This window comes from Onychostoma macrolepis, chromosome 19, assembly GCF_012432095.1.
Source record: "Onychostoma macrolepis isolate SWU-2019 chromosome 19, ASM1243209v1, whole genome shotgun sequence".
Classification (NCBI taxonomy): domain Eukaryota; kingdom Metazoa; phylum Chordata; class Actinopteri; order Cypriniformes; family Cyprinidae; genus Onychostoma; species Onychostoma macrolepis.
The window spans coordinates 11,020,793-11,041,379 of NC_081173.1; the positions used below are offsets into that span (position 1 = coordinate 11,020,793).

A 20,587-nucleotide genomic window follows, 5' to 3' on the forward strand; every position below is an offset into this window, starting at 1 on the left:
TCACTTTTTCGATCACCTTAAATTTTAGTTGAAATGAGTTGAAACCCATTCAGCTGAGTTAAAGCTACCAATATTATTTTGATAAATTCAATAGACAATCGATTGAATAGAATATAAAACAGCTGTTCTTACAGCACAATGCTAAATGCAGAAATCATTTTTATAGTTAATAAAACTCTAAAACTTGTCGTAGCCTATTGTCGAATAGCAACATATGTGGAGGTTTAAGAAACGTCCCAAAACACAACACGAATATTATATAAATGGTTTAAAATATACTTTACATTATTAAATGCTGTCACCCAGTGGGTGGCGTAATTTCCTACAGCACCAACATGATAGACGATTTATAAACCAGCAATAAGCGCCTCATACTGCTTCCTCTGGGCGTGTCTTGTTTGACTGTAGGTAAATCAGAAACTTTGATCCCACCCTGTGAACGTGAAGGGCCAGGTTTATCTCCATTAATAGCTCTGCTGGCATCCTTTAATCGAAATTAGAAAGGTAACGTGTTTATTAAAAGAAGGCAATTTAATAGGCCTATTAGTTCTGGCCTGGTGAAAAAAATGTTGTGGCTTCCTCACACTGCTCTTTTTCTTTTCTTTTCTTTAAACACAATGGCAAATTGGTACGTTTTTTTTTTGTTTGTTTTTTTTGCGATATTTGCCTATTTAAAATTACTTGTTATATTAAATTCTAATAATCGTTGTAATTATAGGCTACGTGTATTACATTTCTTAGTATTTAAGGCAACACAGAGACCAGTATTTATTTTATAACATACATTGAGTACGGCGTAAAAAGTAAAAAAGAAAAGAAAAGATGATTGTAAATGAATACTTCAGCTCATAAAACGCTTCATCATGGGCGCGCCAGGTGGGTCCTCGTGCGCGTCTCTCTGTTTACATCTCTACGTGCTGTGCGTCCTGACGTCACTTACGACCCCACCCCACCTCGCGCAGCAGAAGCCGAGTTGCAGTGGCTGCTTTGAGCTCAAATTTGCAAGATTGAAGTGGGACCGCAGGACCGCAAGGATCAGAATAACTCACAACATAAAGAAGCCGCAAAGACAGGATGGAGGAAGCCGATCAAGGTAGCAGACTTGTTTTGAGAACGTGACATGACATGACGGCGCAGATTAGAAATGCAACAAAACTCAACTTTCTGAAGTTAGCTAGCTTGTTTGTTAGCACGGGCAGCAGCTGGAAGAAGAACAGCGGTGCTATAATTTTTTTTTAAATTTTGATGAACATTGGTAATTGACAGTCAGTCGGGATAGATATTTGCAGGGATTTTATTCGGGTTAGCACTTTTGCACATTATAATTAGTTCGTTGTCTTATCATTTATGTTGTCTGTAAATACCGTTAATACTTTTGAAAGTACCAGAACCCGACCATAGCCTGGCATGTTTCAGCTGCAAAATATTTTATTTAAGTGTTTATTTATGTTTTAGTCATTAAGCATGTCTGAAATTATTTATTTAACTTGTGTGGGCTTCACCTGCAGCATCGTTGAACCATATGTTAGCATTAAACACCTGCTGCAAATGTGCTGCTACTAATGAAACCTCTTTTTGCATCTTTTTTTTTTTTATATCGTGCCAATTCCATTAATTAATGTTAATTTTTAAGACGTTGTATTTTAATGTCTTGCAGATAAACCGTCTTTCTAACAAGTTATAACGTGTCATGGGAAGTCTATAATTAAAAATAGAATACAGTTTATGGAATCACAAGTTTAATAACGTTCTACCTCTTTTTTATCTTTCTAATGGTTGGCATCTCATATTTCAATATCATTCATATGTAACATTAGAGTTTAAACCCAGAAATTAGAATTTATGTGTTGATTAGCAGAATCATATGCAAGATACCTGCTCGTTATAATGTAAGATTTTTGACAATGTGGTCCGTTCCTTCTGATGTGAGCTGTCTGATGTCAGCTTGGGTTCCTGTACAGCCACTGCTTCATTACGTAAATAGTCTGCTAAGACTGCATAGTTTTTCTGGTGTGTGCAATTTTTTAGATGCCTAGTATTGATGTTATCATCTGGGAGGAAACGCATTGGCCTACATTCTATTGATTTTAGACTAATATTGTTCTTCCACTTTTTTTAATAACCTTCTGGAAATATTGTGTATGTAAAATATATAGCTGAAAAAATATATTTAATATATACAAATACAATATAATTTTTTATTTATTTAATAAATCAAGATATTATTGAAAACATTCCTGATAAAACATTATCCATTATCCATCCAAGTCTAGTTTTCCCAATTTTTGTTTATAATCCTGTTTTTTTTTTTTTTTATCAGCTCTGAGACTTACTTATATAAATGCAAAATACTTAATGCCTGTAAATATAATGCTATAATTTAATTATTAATATGCATAATATAATGCATATATAATATCCACAATATATGTAGTGTGTGGGGTTGCATGGATGCTGGAGCCTTTCCCATTGTATCAGTCCATACATATACAAACCAAAGTGTTTCTCAAATCTAGCTCATATGAGGATGATCACAAGTCTGTTAATTTAGCAAAAAGCAATATGTTCAGCATTAAAACCTATGCCTTTGTGTAACTGTATAACAAAGGCCTGGTAGATACAGCCTTTTGGCAGACGTTTGTGTTTACGTCTTGGAGAAATACCATTGACGTCACTGAATGTCACACCGTGCTTGTTTTCGTAGTCCTTTCTGACCTCCTGACCATCCTATCTTCATCCCGGTCATCTCGTCTCCGCCCAGCTCCCTGCATCTGAGCAGCCTGTTCTCTCTCATCCCTCCTGGGCTGCAGTGCGTGGATGAGCATCCTCCCCAGGAGCCAGAGCCTTCCTGTCTGAATCTTCTGTTCCCCTCCCCTCACCTCTCTCACGCAGGGCCGCCATCTGCTCATTCCTCATTTCTGCGTGCCCATGTCTCTCTGCAGCTGGTGCCCATGGGCCATTGTGCAATCTGACAAGCAGATTGTGGGACAAAACCTGAGATAACGTTTGTTTGTTTATTTAGCCTATAGGTATACTGTCTTTATGATATTACTCTGGATCAAGTGGCAAGAACTCAAGTGAATTTATCTGATTTGCAGAGTGATTTAGTTCTGTTGCATCAGTGAGTGAGTCATCATTGAGAGACCTTTGACCCATAAGTAAAAGTGATGGGTGTAGCCTCATGTCCTTGTCTAGTGATGGATAAACCTGTGGATTAGGACATCTGCTCTAACAGTGTGAAATTCAGTGTGTGATTTTAATTGTTGCCTTAGCAGTCATCAGTTGCTCATGTTTGCTCAGGTAGATGTGCACACTGTTCTCTTTTTGCTGTCATGGCAACATAGGAAAATAAAAATGTCGAAAGACTAACAGAACTACAGGGAGGAATGAGGAAGCTGCAATCAAATCCTCTATAGCCATTGTTCAATTTGTTCTCTGTTGTGGATGTGAACATTGCACATTTTGCTTGAATCAGTTTGGTGGACTATTCAGCAATTCAAGGTTGAAAGTTTACATGACTGCCAAAAGCTTGCAGAGAATTGTTTTGATCTCATTGGTGGAAATTTCCTGTCCTGGTGTTTGTTGGTGCGCTGTGTTTAAACTCCAGTCTGCATGTTATGACAGTTATGCTGTTAATTCTCCATCTTTTTGATGTCCGTTCACTGAAAATGTCAGAAATAAAAGTGGAATGTTAGATTTGTGATGGCTTTGGTCATTTCATGTGAAGTTGAAGTAGCACAGGAAACTTTTTTTTTTTTTTTCTCCAGTTTAATTTTAAAGATAGTTCAGATATTGCTCCAGAGTATTTATTGTTCCCTAAGGCTTTTATCTACATACTTGTCATTCTTTTCTCTGTCTTGTTCTGTGCTTGCTGGCGGTTTGCACACATACATATATAATACTATCAGTCATCCATTAAATTGATCAAAATTTACTTGTTACATTTAATGTATTATTGTTGCAAAAAAAAATGTATGAATCTGTTAAATAAATGCAGTGCTTTTGAACTTTCTATTCATCAAAGAATCCTGAAAAAAGATCACGGTTTCAACAAAAAAAAAAAAAATGTTGATGAAAATTTAGCCTTGCCATCACAGGAATAATTTACTTTTTTAAATATATTTAAGTGGAAAAGAGTTATTTTAAATTGTAAAAAAATAATAACAATATTACTGTTTTTACTATATTTTTATCAAATAAATGTTTTTTTTTTTTTTTTTTTTTTAAGTCATTAAAAAATCTTACTGACCTCAAAAGTGTAGTTTACTCTGAATTAAAGGACTACTTCAACTACAAATGAAAATTCTGTCATCACTTACTAACCCTCACATTGTTCCACACCTGACTTTCTCTCTTCTGTCAAACATGCACACAAAAAAATAAATAATACTGCAAAATGTCCTGGATGCTGTCAACTAGTGCTGTTGACTGTTTATCTTTATAAATAATAAAGCACCTTAAAAGTGTCAATATGCCTTTGAAGCATTGATATGAAAGCTTTACTGGAGAAACGGACTAAATAGACAGAAATAAACCCACATTTGATAATACTAAAAAAAACTAGAAAACTAAAAATAAAGATTCAAATAGTGATTGTTCCTCACACAAGGCTAATGTGAGGCTTTAGTATTGTTTACGCTACAGTACGTTTATTATACTTGGCATATAAATGTGCCTTTTTGGAGCTTGACAGCACCTAGTCACTTTCACTGTGTGGAAAATAGCAGCAATAATATCCTCCTTTTGTGTTCCATGCAACAAAGTAAACCTGAACCAATGCATTATATTTACATTAATTGTAAAATTTGTTATTGTGGTTGTAATATTATAAAAGTTATTCTTTAGTGGAATAACACACATTTCAGTGATAGATGTTATCTGATTATGCAAGATCTTCCAGAAGCATCTGTGTAAGTCTCACAGGTCCCTGCGATCACATTTCACTCAGCGTTTAATTGTTGCAGTAGAGCCGCTTTTCTTACCATTTCTAAAAGATGGTTTAGATTTTCAAATCCGCAAGTTATTAAGTTATCATAAAACAGAAGAAGAACTGGTTTGCTGTAATTTCAGATGTGCCTTATTTATTGTATTTTTCATAGAGTTGAGAGTTTTGGCCGAGTAAAGGTGTGGACTAACATTGCACTGAGGGGAGAAACTTAAGGCCTCGCTGTGACCCTTCAAAATGAGCCTCTTCTCAGACATGTGACCACACAGACCATTTTGAAAAGCCAGTTAAGATTGTATATTTGCAGTAGTGCTTATAAAAGATGATAAATTCCCTTCACACACAATGTCAGTAACGCCTTGTCTACTACTCTATACTGGTTGGCAGATACATTTTCTCAATTTCCCGCCCATTATTCCCCTGCGTATATGACCATCCAGGCCGCTGGAGTCGCACTCTGTCCCATGATTCTCATTTCGTCTCAATCACGGGACGCAATGCGCTTGGAATAACCCAGTAATTGATTAGACGCTGTGGTTTATTAGGTGCTTCAATTGTCCTCTTTGTTTCTTTAATGGGATGTTTATGTTCTTGAGCTCTGAGTTTAAATGCAAGTCATACAAGATCCAGTTCACAAGGATTCCTGATGTTGAAGAGGCACAAGGCCATTAAAAGGATTGTCCAACTCTATAGGAGGTCATGAGATTCCATGTCCATCCTATTATTGGCATTGAGAAGCTCACAGCCGCCCCATGTGGGGCCATGTGAATGTTAGTGGGCCAAAGGCAGAAGTTGGCACGTAGCTGGTAAATACGTGTTGTTTAACAAAGAATTTAGTTAAAACAAATGTGTAACTATTGTTTATTTCCTCTTTTAAACAATACTTCTCATCCGTTGGTTTAAATGGGAAGTTGGGCATCTTCCTTTATAGAATCTCTCTGTTCTATTTCCGCAGTTTGCTATATTTTTTTACAGACAGACCCTCCTAACATGGAGGTTTACTGTGGGAGCGCGTCACATGATGTGAAACTCTCCCACAATGCAGTGCTCATGAAAAAAGGCTTTGTCTGAACTTGCCAACAGGTGCTGAAGTGTTAATGAAAATGTATTGTATTAGTTTTGTGTGACAATGATTTGGGATGCAAAGGAACATTAATTACATTTCGCCGATGGCTGCAGATTGCATTCAAGTCTCTATTTGAACATCTGCATGCTTTTGTTGTGCAATCTAGCCTGGATGGAAGCCAACAAGGACTTTGGAGAAAGACAAATATCCGGGTACTAACCTGCACGCAGCAGCGTGGAGGCGTCAAGGTTCTGCCATCCTAGACATGTGAGATGAATGTAGTCAGAGTGTTAATTGACACACACACACACACAAGCGCACATGTGTGTTTGTCACTTCTTGGCTCTTGTATGCCCATGTGAATACAGCTGAATAGAGTATCTGTGTCTCTCATTTTAACCTGATTCTTTGTATTGTTGGCTGTTCGCGCTGATCTCTACTGGAGACAGCAGACCCGTCCCACGTAAGACGGCTACTGTAGTCAGGCAGGGATGTGTAATTCCAGCTCCTCAGGGACAAAGCTCTGTAGAGGGTGTGTCATACATAGCATGCGTGTATTTTAAAACCTGAGGAGATGAATTAGTACGAGTAAGGATGTTCTTATTTCTGGTGTTTCCACACCACTAGTGGCACCAAATGGAATTCCAATAGATATTGTTGGCAGTATATTTCATTGATTTGAGCACGCTTTTTAGTTGTTTAGTTGTTTTAATAGCATCTTTGATTTAAACTTGATACTAGATTTGGTCCCGCCCCAGAATGGATATCATTGGTCGAGCCAGTGTTGCTGTGTCAAGCTGCTCAAACAAACACTCTTTGTAGACGTGAGCTGATAGTGAAATTCTGGCTGATACCAATACATTTACAACAACTATGAACATATGTAAATTGAATATTTGTATCCTTGAGGTTAACAAATACTAAACTAGTTTTAGCATGTTTCAATAAAGTTGATCAATTTTGCATGACCATTTCCTGTTAAGGATAATACTGGAGAGTATGGCAAAGTTTTGAATGGTGCACACACTCACGCAAGTGTGCCTGACAGGGATCATTCAAACAAGCATCCACAATTAAATATAAAATATGAAAAAATAATACAATAAATAATAATATAAAATATTAATTATAATAACAACAAAAAATATTTTACAATAATAATAATTATTATCATTATCATTATCATTATTATTATTATTATTATTATTATAAAATGTTATAAAATTAAATGTTTTATTTTTTATATTTTGAAAGTCACTATGAAATCAAAATGAATGATTCTTATTTTTGGAACTTTGCAATGTATATTTTAAATGAATTATCCATGCACATGATTTTTTTTTTTTTTTTTTTTAAATGAACGTGCCCTTGTAATCTTTAATAAAAAACATTAATCTCCCCTCCCCCTCACAACGACATCTCTGACGTGTTTACCGGTGCGAGGGGCGGGACCCTAATCTTTCTACCAACCTGTTGCTAACATAAGATCTATCACAGCAATTAGCAAATGACAACGAGCCAACAGTCCGACGTTCCAAACATTTTCTGAAGGACAAAACCAAGTCTGTCTTACTTTTTTCTCTTTCGAAAAACCAGTTCACTTGTGTATTGACCTTATTCTCCAGCAAAACAAACATGTCACCATGTTTAGAATATTGTCTTTGAACTTCTGTTTGTGTGGTAGCTCTGTATATTTCTATGGCATCGCAGGCTAAGAGTAATTTAGCTGGTTAAGTGGATTTACGTATTGTAGAGTTAACGAAAGTTATCGTGATTCGTGAGCACTGTAATGTTTAAAGCAAATGTCTTAACAAATGTCAGTAGACTAGCGGGTGGTTCATTCATTAATTCGTAAGATCACTGTGGAAATACAACCGGAAAACGGAAGATAACAAACGTAGTGCTAAAAAGGGGCGGGGCTACATAAGGTCAATAAATATGTCATAATGAGGGGAAAAATGGGTACCATTTTTAGTTCATGCTGACTTAAAATAAAATGTTTTGTTTTGTGTAGATGAACTGCAATGCAGATTTTGCCATATGGTTGCTCAGATGACTATAGAGTTCAATGTCTCTAGTGATTCATCTGACCTCAATACATAAGCTATTATTTTATTTATTTTTTTTAAATTCATTAATTCATGATCCTCCTTCATTTAACAGGACCTATAAATTGTGCAATATAATGCAGCCGGGATGTAAAATCTTACAGTATAATGGTACTGAATACCCCTGAGTGTGTGTTGGCCTTTAGGTATCATCACTTCTGAATGTCTTGCGCTTGGCTGAATCCATTTCAGTCTGCAATGGTTTGTGCAGCCGGTGTGTATCTGAAGCGCTGTGGAGGCCCTTTATAATGGATTAACATTGTAATCTAGGCCACCGCAGATTACAGCCTCCTTTCGCGGGCTTTCCCCAGTGTCATGTGACCAGGGGACAAATGGATTTTCATTTCCCATGGATCATAAGATGGACGGAGGGGCTGAGTATGAGCTAGTCCAGCACAGAAACTGCTGAAGACGATTGCTTTTTTCAGCTGTTGAGAACAGTGAAAATGCGGCACTCTTACAGGATTGTCAACAATCCCTCCAAAGACCGCTGAGATTACAGCTGGGAGTGTCGGCTCGCGACGGAAATAGAACGCTCTGGAGAGGTAACTTATTAACGTGCTGCTGTCGTTGTCTCAGGCAGGACATCATGTGATCCCTGCTTGCACTGCAGAATCTACAACACACACTTATACTTGCAACCGTAGCTAGAAGATGGGACAATCGGCACAGTGATATCCTAACAGGCTCGGTCACATGCAATCACTTAGTGTCCAGGGAGCTTCCTGTTCATGGGCAGCATGGAGGAACCTGTAGAGGAGTACAAGTCTCCGTTCAACTTTGAGCAGGGAGTGAACACCAGCTACCTCTACCTGTCACCCGAAGAGAGCTTCACTCCCCCTGGTTCACCGGTACTGCCGCTCAGAGGTATCTGTGTTTGTTCAGGTGCTCAGTGGGTGTGCGTGTGTGTGTTTAGGTGTGGACTAGTGTTTGTCACAGTATAACAGCGAGAGACAGAGAATGTTATGAAAAGTACGGGAGAGCCCGCTTCCTGTCAAGTTCTGATGTTTTGAAGAAGGTCATCTGTCAGGAGCAGATGCTGTTCAAGTGGGCCACAAGGTTGCAGAATAACACCAGGCTAATGCAGACTCAGAAAGTTCACTCTCTACTAACCACTCACTGTATTATTATTCATTTGTAATTTTTCTTTATTATTAATTTTTTCCCCCTGAGGTCAATTTAGTAGTTTTTTGTCAGTTTTTTTTTTTAATTTTTCATGCAATTTCTCTATCAGACTGAAATAATCGGGGACCTTGTTAAAAATAATAACATCTAGCTTTGCATTTCTAACATTGGGATCCTGCAGAAGGATATGCAGAGCTGTAGGTGCTACACCACCAGTGTAGTAATAGTCAAGACAAAAATAGCATGTACAATTAAATATACAGTAATCACCCTATAGGGATAAAAAAAAAAATTATAATAATTAAGTACTGACTGATAACCAGCTTGTTATTGTTATATTGTGTATGATTTCATATTACATCAAACCCTTTTATCAAAACCTTTTAACAAACATTGAATTAACAGGACAACAGGATTTGTCTAAACTGGCAGGTACTGAAACACTTAACCATTCTGTACAGTAAAACTGTATTTATAAGTTATTCCATGGCCAACAGTGTTACTATAATGCACTTAAGATGTTAATCACTAAATGGAATAGCAGTGAGCTTGGTTAACAAATTATAAGTGTGTTTATACAGGGCCCTCAGTCTTATTATACAGACAGAGAGAGGTCATTGATTAATCCTGTGAGCCGTCATGGCACATCAGGGTTGGAAATATTTCTTTTATATGGTGATTCGTGAGATGGCAGCCATTCATAATCTTGTTACTATCACATTATGTATCTGGAAATCCATGTGTGGAGAAATCGATTGGAACTAGAGGACAGATGTGGATGTTGAAACTTATAAATGTGAATTGTTACATAAAAGCTGGTGATGAAATCAGGGACGTCTGAACAAATCTTAAGCGCTTTCATCACACCTTAGCTGAATTTAATGCATTTCTTTTTAATGTCCACACTCCACAGTGATTTTTTTTTCTCTTGTTGATCTGGTTTTTCCCACCACTTCTCTTCATACTTGCATTAAAAATGACTCAGAAAGTGAGGAGAGAGAAAAAAGTATCATGTTTACATATGCCATTTGTTTTAACATTTTCTTATCCAAAGCAGTTAAATTTACTAATTTTAAATTTGGCTTAAGCATGATATTATTATTATTAAGTATCTTTAAATAATTACAGTTTTATTGTACTGTTTTTAACACTGATATTAATTTGGGGGGAATAAAATGTTTTTAAGCCAGTGTGTCAGGTGACTTTATAAAAGTTGTTTCTAACATTGAAAAACAGATTCCAAAATATAAAACAAATGATGATCTTGCATTAAAGGTGCCATAGGTGATTGTCTTCAGAAACATTTTTTGTTTTTCTGGTTGAAAGTCTCTTCACATCCTGATAGCAGTCATTAAGTTAAGTGGTCTAAATGTATTTATCTGTATTAATATATTCTGTGGAAGGTGTAGGACCAAGAAATGTTCGGTCCGAGTGTTTTAATTGTCTTTCCTACCTGCCTGTCAACGTATGTATTTGCATACCTCTGAGCAACCTGTTTGCGTAGACAGGATACGTCTTCAGCGCGTTCACGCAGACAGAGCCAGAATGGCAGACAAACATCAACAACCCAATCTTCCTTCCTGGTATTGTAGTACTTTTACTAACTGTGCTGTAAAGTTTTCTCACCGGTGAATGGCACATGATGTAGCCCAGCGGTTCAATTCCAGTCCTCGCACCCCCCACTCTGCATATTTTGCATGTCTCGCTTAGTTAACACCTGATTCAGATAACCAGCTCGTTAGAAGAGAGCTCCGTGCATGAACTGTGTTCCGACTGACATGCTCCCTTCACAGTGTTCATTGCTCCCTACTCCCTGAGCAGGGAAATACGCTGAAGTTTATTTCACTTCGGAACATTCATTCATGGATTTGCCCTGCGCTATTGGAAACCGTTGATGTAGCCTATTGTAGTAATTTAATGTTGTTTCTGGTATTCTGCTCTTTGAGCGTATGTGTGTTCAGGGGGCGTGGCTTTGGACGGCGATTGCAGGGAGGGTGGGACATTCGCTTTCAGTGCTATCAGGCTAAAGTTAGCATTTTTCGAGATCTCCTATTGCACCTTTAAAAGGTGTGTGCAATATGATAATATGATAGGTAGAGCACTGCCTCTGGATTTTGCAAAGAAATATATTGGAGGAATGAGCCACTTTTTTTTTTTTCTCTAACCCACAGTGTAGAAAAATGTTGTGCATTGAACCTGTTTGTTTATACTGTTACATAACTACGGATGAAGCATGCTTTTACAGTAAAATATTTTAGGCATTGCTTCTCACTACTTCAGACACTGGTTGTAGTCATAATTTCCATGCAAGTGATGTCATATGGATCTTCCTGTTAACCACTCAACAGTTTCAAATGGACCGTTGAAATTGGTTGACACTGTCAATATTCATTTCCCATTAAGAATGTACGTGACGCACTAGTGTCAGTGTCCCCTCGCGTGTAACCTGTAGTACTGGCACAGTCAGCAGGTGTACTATCAAAGAAATGTGTTTTGATGGGCAGAAAATGTTGTATGAAACAAGACATTGTGAAAGAGTACATAGAAAATGGGAAATCACTTTAATTTTATTCAAACTGCATCTAATTTAAGAACATTCACCCCTTTACCAAAGCAGAACTTGTATTATCTTGTTCATATTAGAAATGTAAACTCAGTCAAAATAAGAAAGTAATCAGTTAATGTAATCTGTGTTCTGTGCGCATTTATCATTGTATTAGATGTAGTGTAACAATATATGGTCAAGTATGCTATCCTACTCATTTTAAGTGGCAAAAGTCTTGTCAAGAGATGCCAAACACACAAAAAATATTTTGTTAGGAATTTTTTGTCAAACAAGCTATAAATGATCCTCTCTTCTGTTCCTAATTATCTTTGTGGTAAGTTAAAGTGGGAGGCAAACCTACCCGTTTTTCCAGAAATACCAAACAAGCTGCTTACAAATGAGTTGCACACCCTCCTCATGTGATGCAACTTCTACGTTTCTTCCTGAAACATGTTTTAAAACTCCCAGCTGCAAGCTAAGACCTGAACCTCATATTTGACCTCTGCTGAATGTAGGCATAAAATTAGGTCCATAAAATTGACATGAGCAGTTCTTTTTCTCAGCTACCACAGAAAAGGCTGGTTTTGTCAAAGCTCTGGAATCTGTTTAACAAAGTGAATGGTCTTATCAGGTTATTCTGGTAATCCAATAATCATGGCATGCACTAAAACACTGATTATACTGAATAAGAACAAGCACATCAGCTGATAGCTTTACAGTATAATAAACAGTGCAGTGCAGAGCCGTTCATTCAGGGCTGTCATACTGTTGTCAGTTTGATTGACAGTGCTGAATTTTTGGCCTTTCCTTCTAGTTATCAGCCCACTGAATGGTGACATCCAGGAGTTTTATTGTTTATGTTGTATTTCCATAGTATGGTCTGTCAGTGGAGGCATCAAAGTACATCTTCCAGACTTGCGTGAGCCCTTGGGTGGGTGTCCATCATGTGACAAGCACCTTATAAAGTTTTAAAGCTCTTTGACACATGACTTCTTTCTGACTTCTTCCTCTTCCTTCATGTTTCTCTTTTTCCCTCCTGGCCTGACGTCTGACTCTACATGATCTCAAAATCAGAACCAGAGTCTTCCTCACCACTGAGCTAACAGCACGCACATTCAGAATGACAGTTCAACTTAATATGAACTAAAACTAACTAGATGCTAAAATTTATATCGTAAAAGTTCAATGGAATTTATTTCCAGAACTTCTAAAAGGCATCACTAGAAGAAAGTACATTTCTGTCTCAGAATAAAAAAATAAAAGGGAAATTGTGACTTTTATACACCTTTTTACTTTAAATGTCATACAATGTGATTTTTATTTCTGGTAAATAAAACTTTTGTCTTTTAATTGTAATTGTATATCTCCGTGTGATTTTATTTCTCATAATTTGTGACTTTTACTCATAATTGTATGTTTATATCTCACAGTATGATTTTTATTTTTTTTCTCGTAATTGCGACTTTTAAACATACAGTTATGAGTAAATCTCACACAGTGACTTGATAGTGTAGTATTGTAGTTTGTTATTTTATTTTTCTGTAAACTTGTATAACTTTTGTATTACAATTGTTACTTTGTATCTCAAATTGTCACATTCTGGTAATTGCAACTTTTTTCTTGTAACTGTAATTTAAAATCTTAGTGTTACTTGATTTCTCCTAATTGTAATTTAATTTGCTGTGTCACATACTAAAGTCACCATGCCATTAGTTTGAGTCAAGTCCCATTTGTTTACATGGAGAGGGTGGGTAATATAACCTATACTGCAGCCAGCCACCAGGGGGCAATCAAAATGTTTTGGGTTCACCTTTCAGGACGTGTGTGGCCCACTTGATTTAAGCCTGTAACTTTTTCTTAGACTAGCTATTTTATTAGCATCCTACATAACCTTAAAATGATTTACAGCACATGTTTGTGTTTTTTTTTTTTTTTTTGTAGGGCCCAAGAGTCCAGACTTCATCCCAGAAGTAGGTGAAGATGCAGTGGATGCAGTGAATGCAGAGCCCTGTTCACCCTGCATGGCTCTAACTGAGGAAGAGCAAGCAGAGCTCCACAGTGAACTAGCAAAGGTCTGCATATTTCAGTCTTGTTATATTTCAGATTCCAGCCAAAAATACTTTATTCAATGGAACTCATTTTGCAATGCTTTTTTCTTTACTATTTCAGCCTATGCTATATCTTCTAACTGGACCTTATGGATAAACACATCAGTGATTAGATTTTTTTTTTTGAATGAGTGTCAGCACATTAACCATATTTTCCATGTCAGGTGAATTCTTCTATCCTGTTTCCCTACAGGTGGAAGATGAGATCCAGACTCTTTCTCAGGTGCTGGCGGCCAAGGAGAAGCAGGTGGCGGACATCAAGCGGAAATTGGGCATCACTCCACTCAACGAGTTCAAACAGAACCTGAGCAAAGGCTGGCATGAAGTCACCACCTCCACTGCGTACGTGGCCTCACTCGCCTCAGGCATCTGCGTGCCACCCGCTACCTCTCGTACTGCTGTGGAGAAGCGGCTCCATCTGTCAATGCTTCTGCTGTGCAATTCACACTTGCCATTTGGCTGAATTGCATTAAAGACGTGCAGTTGTGAACGTGCTTGATTTTATTAGCTCACTCCAGCTGTTAGAATTACATGATCTTGTGTTTTATGGTTATGTTGTATACATTTTCTGTTCACATCTGTCCCCCATCTGTGCTGGACAGGTATAAGAAGACCTCAGAGACCCTATCCCAAGTGGGTCAGAAGGCGACGACAGCATTCTCCAGCGTGGGCTCAGCCATTAGCAGAAAGCTAGAGGACGTGAGGTGAGATGGGAAATTGAACCCTTGTCCAATTTATCATCCTTTGATCAAACTATCCTTTGTACCCTTTTGACCTAGTAACACATGAATGAATACTCACTATTAATACCTATTAACACTGTCTGTTCCAAACCACTGTGGTTACATTCACACATTCAACCTTTATTTTACCAGGACTATAAAAACTCTTGAGACTTAAAATCTATTTTACCAGACTGTCTTTGCCAAGCAGAGGTAATGACACAAAATAAGACACAATTTAAAATCACAGTCAACTCAAGCAGCAGCTGTAATTATTGCTCATAACATTTGTAATCAGGTAAACCAGATTTCAGATTTAAAATGATTGTAAATTCATTTAGTGAATACATTTGTGACTTTTTTTGGAGTTCAAAATAGGGATTTGTTATACAGAGTGACTATGAAAATGGGTGAAGATTGCATTTAATAACCAAAGTGACAATTTGGAAGAGTCTCAACTGCATTTTCATAGGAAAATTTGGAAGCTATGTGGTCAGAGAATGAGCCAGAATTCCAGATAAATGTTGGGTGGAGATTTTCATCTGAAAAGATGAGTTACAGGAATTTCCAAAATTCCAGAGTGGTTAGAATACAAAACTAAACGCTTCAAGGGATAGTTTACCAAAAAATGAAACGTCTGTTATCATTTACTCGCTCTCATGTGATTCCAAACCAATAAGACTTTGATTCACAATTGAAGATATTTTAATGAAACCTGAGGGATTTCTGTCCCTCCATTGAAAGTCCATTCCACCTAGACTTTTATGCTTTTAAAAAGTTCATAAAGACATTATAAATGGAATCCATGTGAATCAAACTGTTTAATTCAAGTTTTCAGAAGAGATACAGTCGCAGACACCATTAAACCTCGAAGCTCAAATGTGCTTACTTGACTTGGATTAAGCCGCTTGATTGATATGGAATACTTGAATATCTATGAACTTTTTGAAGCGTCAAAGTTTCGGTAGAATGCACCTTAAATTGAGGGACAGAAATGTCTGAGGTTTTATTAAAAATATCTTCATTTGTGTTCCAAAGATGAAGATCTGACTGGTTTGGAACAACATGAGGGCGAATAAATGTTGACTTCAAAGACACAACTGAACATTTTGATATTTGCCATTATTCTATCACTATGTTCATTATTTGACGCTGGTACACGATATTCAGTCTGAGGGACATTTTGAAAGTCAAATGCATTCGTCAATCCCAAACACAGACTGTGTGAATGTAGCCATGTGTGATCACCACTTACACATACATGTGCCTTCAGCATAACACTGCTGGACAAAATGGCAAAGGACTAAATTGTACTCCCACGCACAATGGAATTACCAAAATTGAGATAGAATAAAACCATTAACCACAGACACCCACATCATACTCTGAAGTCTAAGGAACTGACATTTGCTCAATTTCACCATCTTACGACACTCTTGCTGCAACGCTGGCAACATTGTTAACTGTTTTCACTAATGACACCTCTGCCATTTACAGATTACAGTCATTTTCCAATTCTTTTGGGTAAGACTGTTTACAGTGGCTTCAAACAAAAGCCGGTTATTTTGGCTGCTACACCTCAGTAGTGTGATGAATGGTTTTATAGTGTGGCATGTACTTAGTGGAAAAAATGGGAGACTAGCACTACCTCTGTTTCAATGCATGCATACCTTTTCTTCTTAAGCCTCTGCTTTATTGTGTTGAATGTACATGTTGAATGGGTATTTGCAATTCAGAGGTTTTGATTTTTGTTTAAAATAGGTCACCTAAAAAAACAAAAATTGTCATCATTTACTCCAAACTTGTATGCCTGTTTTTCTTCTGCTTTTTTATCCATACAGTAAAAGTCAGTGGAGTCCAAAATGACATTGGGCCATATTGACGTTAATTGCATGGACGGACAAACGCACTACAAAATATCTTATTTTGTGTTCAGCAGAAGAACAGTCATACAAGGTTTGGCGTAAATGATGACAACTTTAATTTTTGGGTGTACTATACCCGTAACTTAAAAAGCATTGTGCAAACGATTTCGAGTCAATAAAATAATTTCCCATCAGTCTTATGCTAGATTTTGCTTTCTGTCTAAAAAGCAGCATCATCTCATTATTTCTCAGCATTCTTCATAGTATATGTGCTTGTGTCCCACACAAATCTATCAATCTTCTGGCTGTCGCTCTGCTGAACATATCATCCCCTCTGACAGTGATGCAGACGTGCTTAAACCCTGTTTGTTCCCTGCTAATTCTCTCACACACCCTATTCATCCAAACTGGGCGTCCCAGCTGTGGTGTGAAACCGTGTCAGTGATACCGGTAATAAAGTCTTAAACCCCTGATGGATTAAAGCCTTATACTCTTACTCAATTTCATACAGCATGAAGGGCCGAGGTGTTTTTTCATGCTGATTATGAACTCAGAGACGTGTGTAGGTGCATGGCTTTATTTCCCCTCTTCTAATGCGCATGATACTCATGGCTTTGGCTAACTCCTGTCTGCTCTTCTTTACTGCTGACGGATAGTATACGCTCCATACAGCATTCGGCTAGCATGCCGGCGATGAGGTAAGAATTAGTTCTGACAGACCCACATAAGCCTCTATATTTTACAGGAATAATTGATTTTGATTGGTCAGTTGTGGCATTCTGTGGGCAAATATTGTTGTATAATGACTGATGCTAGTTTTGTGTCTCGTTTCACTCTGTGGTCTCTTTTTTTTTTTTTTTCTCATATTTTGAAATAAATACATCTTAAACCAGTATTTAAAGGTATAGTTCTTTCAAAAATGAAAATTCTGTCATTAATTTCTCACCCTCGTGTCGTTCCAAACCCGTTAGACCTTTGTTCATATTTGGAACACAAATTACGATATTTTTTATGAAATCCGAGAGCTCTCTGCAGGTTTGAAACTACCCGAGGGTGAGTAATTAATGACAGAATTTTCATTTTTGCGTGAACTATCCCTTTATTGTTGATTTATTCAATAAGAGATTCATCAATGTCTACAGTTCATTGTAATAGTCTTGTGTTGCTAAGCGAACTCTTTTCAAATAAGCATTTTAAAGAAAACAAAACATTAATTTAACACAAATATTGATTCAAATATATTTATAATCAACATTTGCTAGCTCGCTAGGTTTTGGAGCACAGCTATAGCAGATGAATTAGCAAATCATTTGATATACCGACACCCTTTTTTGCACCATATCGATTGCGAAGTGTGAAGATTCAGTCTGTTTTACATCATTATCACGTCTGTTGCAGAAACACACCCACCTTCAAGTCATTTGAGGAGAAAGTGGAAACCTTAAAGGTAAAGCAACACTGATTATATAAACACTGTGCATGTGAGTTGAAAATGCTGAAAACCCCAACCTCATTTCTGACTTTACAGACCAAGATGACGCCACCGACAGGCGAAACTGAAGAGGTTTCAGAATCCACACCAGACGGAGAACCATTGGCCGAACAGCCAGATGGAACATCTCCACCAGATCAAAAAATTCACTGAGGATCCACCCTCAAAAGCTCCCCTCTTCTTTCTCCTCCTGACCTCCTGTCCCTCTTCTTCCACTCCATAGCGGTACTTCTACATAGTCACAGTGAGCTTTGTTCTGTGGCCATATTTTTCCACTGGAGTCTGGGTCATCTCCAGACGGGACGTGGTAGTCCTACACTGGAACAGATGTGTCAGAATGTGAGATGCATGTTCGCTCATGCACTGTCCGAGCACAACATTACTCATTCCACTGCAGCATTGACTTCTGACCCCTAACTTCAGGTTTGCCTAGATGAGAGGCTCAGGCTGTCACTTAGAAGTACCTAAATGTTTCTTTTTACACTTTTAAAGAAAATATCCTGAAGTCTTTATATATAGTTTAAATACGGAATTGAATTTGACTTTGTGTACATTCTCTGTAACACATCCCTCTACTTAAAATTGCCAGCCAAATTAACCAAAATTCTCTGTGTATATAGTTCCTTTTTCCATTTTTAAAACAAATGCCAAAAACTCTCTAAGTGCATACGTTAAACTAAAAGATTTTTGCATAGAAAGTATATTGAGTGTATTATTAGCATTAGTATCAAATATGATCAAACAGTAGTGATGTTGCACTATTACTCTTTCTGTATTTTGGATTCTTGATTTAGCTTTAGAGAGTTTGTGTCATAAAATGAGCAGACTTGCACGTACGTGCTTTGTGACTTAATTTCTCTTTATTTTGTAGCGTTAGTATAGACGCACCACTGATATCCCAGTGCCTTCTGTTGCTAAAACTGGGGAGGTTTAATCTCACTTTAAAGTTGTTTCTGATGGTTTTGTAATTTGACCACTGCTGTATTTTTTTTTTTTTTTTTTACCCAGAAAACAGGACAAACTATGAGAGGGACAGATGCCATAGTCTCCTAGACTATATGACACTTCTTCCCTGTTGTTTTAAACTCTAACACAACTGAAAAGCAGTGTCAATGTTAAACGGTTAGCAACTCAGTAATATTTACAAGCACTAATTCTAGTATTGTTTGTGTAGTTCATGGAGCCGCTTACACTGTATTACCTGCTGTTGTGGCATCTTCAAGACTGCAAAATTAAAAAAGTATATTTTTATTGATATTGTTAGCAGAGTGTAGATAAAATCTAATAACACTTATAGGGTAGAGGTTGCTAAAGGCTTTGGAGCGCAGGGGCAATGGTACTTAACTGGCAGATGTGTTCACATATGGTAATATTTCATTATTGGTTCATAATTTGAGTGTTTTACTTTTTTTGTGATTTGCTTTGATGTATACAGAGATAAGCAAATGTTTAATGCTTGCTGCTGCAAAAAATATTCAATATAAAGACGTTTACAGAGGTTTAAGTTCAACATGTCTGATCAGTTGCTCTAGATCTAGTGTTGACATCTAAAATAAAACAATACTAATATGGAATATTGTTAGGAGGTATCTGTTTAAAGCAGTTTTAAGTGTGTTTTGTGTTGTGACATACTACATGGTGGGTGGAAATCTCCAGTGGGACCAAAAATCTTTTAATTTATCCCCCTTCTGCCTCACTCCAGTCATACTGTAGCTCAGGTGTTGTTTGTTTCTTCTTTCCTCACATCATCTTTTGAATATGAATGTTGCTTTACACTGAATGTCTCTAGTGGGCTTTTGTCCTGGGTTACTAGTGTAGTAGTGGAATCTGCTGTTATGTTCATTTATGATTAGCATTCTGAAAGACTAAAACTACTTTGAGCAAAAAATACATACATTTGTTCCTTTTGTATGTCTGATGCCTAATAAAGCACATTACATGCGGTCTTTGTCCAGCAGTCATTCTTTGAAATGTTGCAGGAAGTCAATGCAGCTGTATAACCGCTACAGAACACTAGATGGCACCCTAATGTTTACTTTCTCAATGTTGGAAACAAATGGTTTAATGTAACAAAATATTTTTTTAGGGCTGTCAATATTTGTTATTAAATTATGTACTGTATGGAAATGAGTCGTATATATAATTACTAGCTGAGAAAAACCCCTAAATGAATAAAATTAAGACATTGCACTACTGACATATCTTTTTAATGTAAGAAGTGGCTCTAGAAACGGTTATGTTTGGCATTTTCAAGCCAATTTCTGGCCCACAGTCCTCAGGAATGTATTCAATTATGTTCACACAGGACGTGTCCATGTAGTATTAACGTGCTAAATTTAGCATTTTTACTGTATGTGCGGGTTAATAAACGTATGGACAAATTATAATAAATCTAACACTGTTTCCCAGACGGCATTTCCAAACAGTTATATTCATACATAGTATCCTAAAGGCTATTTTAATTAGTCTTGAACTTAGAGAGAAAAAAGTCTGCCATACGATCTGCAAACACTCAAAAACTTGAAAGCTTTGTGTGCTTTTCTTTTCTGTGTTACTAAACACAGTATGACCCAAGGCTGCTAATTAGCTCTTATGTCTGCAACCTATTATA

General features: G+C 37.1%; 1 protein-coding gene across 5 annotated transcripts; it reads left to right on the forward strand.

Moving 5' to 3' along the window:
* The first annotated feature begins 905 nt into the window (after positions 1 to 905).
* On the forward strand, positions 906 to 19,919 carry tpd52 (tumor protein D52). Of its 5 annotated transcripts, none has more exons than XM_058754424.1 (8): positions 906 to 1,093; positions 13,731 to 13,861; positions 14,091 to 14,239; positions 14,500 to 14,601; positions 16,117 to 16,143; positions 17,141 to 17,182; positions 17,883 to 17,931; positions 18,013 to 19,919. In XM_058754424.1, exons 1-8 carry the CDS (start codon positions 1,075 to 1,077, stop codon positions 18,127 to 18,129), a joined length of 636 nt encoding a protein of 211 aa, XP_058610407.1. In that variant the 5' UTR covers positions 906 to 1,074; the 3' UTR covers positions 18,130 to 19,919. The 5 variants fall into 5 exon arrangements, with proteins under 5 accessions (XP_058610407.1, XP_058610404.1, XP_058610408.1 ...); XM_058754421.1 differs by lacking the exon at positions 906 to 1,093 and adding an exon at positions 8,739 to 8,986; XM_058754422.1 differs by lacking the exons at positions 906 to 1,093; positions 16,117 to 16,143 and adding an exon at positions 8,749 to 8,986.
* Positions 19,920 to 20,587: the final 668 nt, after the last annotated feature.

Coding starts and splice junctions, on each gene's coding strand:
- tpd52 (XM_058754421.1), top strand. CDS start 8,851: ATGGGCAGCATGGAGGAACCTGTAGAGGAGTACAAGTCTCCGTTCAAC. Junction 13,862..14,090: donor TCCACAGTGAACTAGCAAAG/GTCTGCATATTT, acceptor GTTTCCCTACAG/GTGGAAGATGAGATCCAGAC. Junction 17,932..18,012: donor AGAAAGTGGAAACCTTAAAG/GTAAAGCAACAC, acceptor CTGACTTTACAG/ACCAAGATGACGCCACCGAC.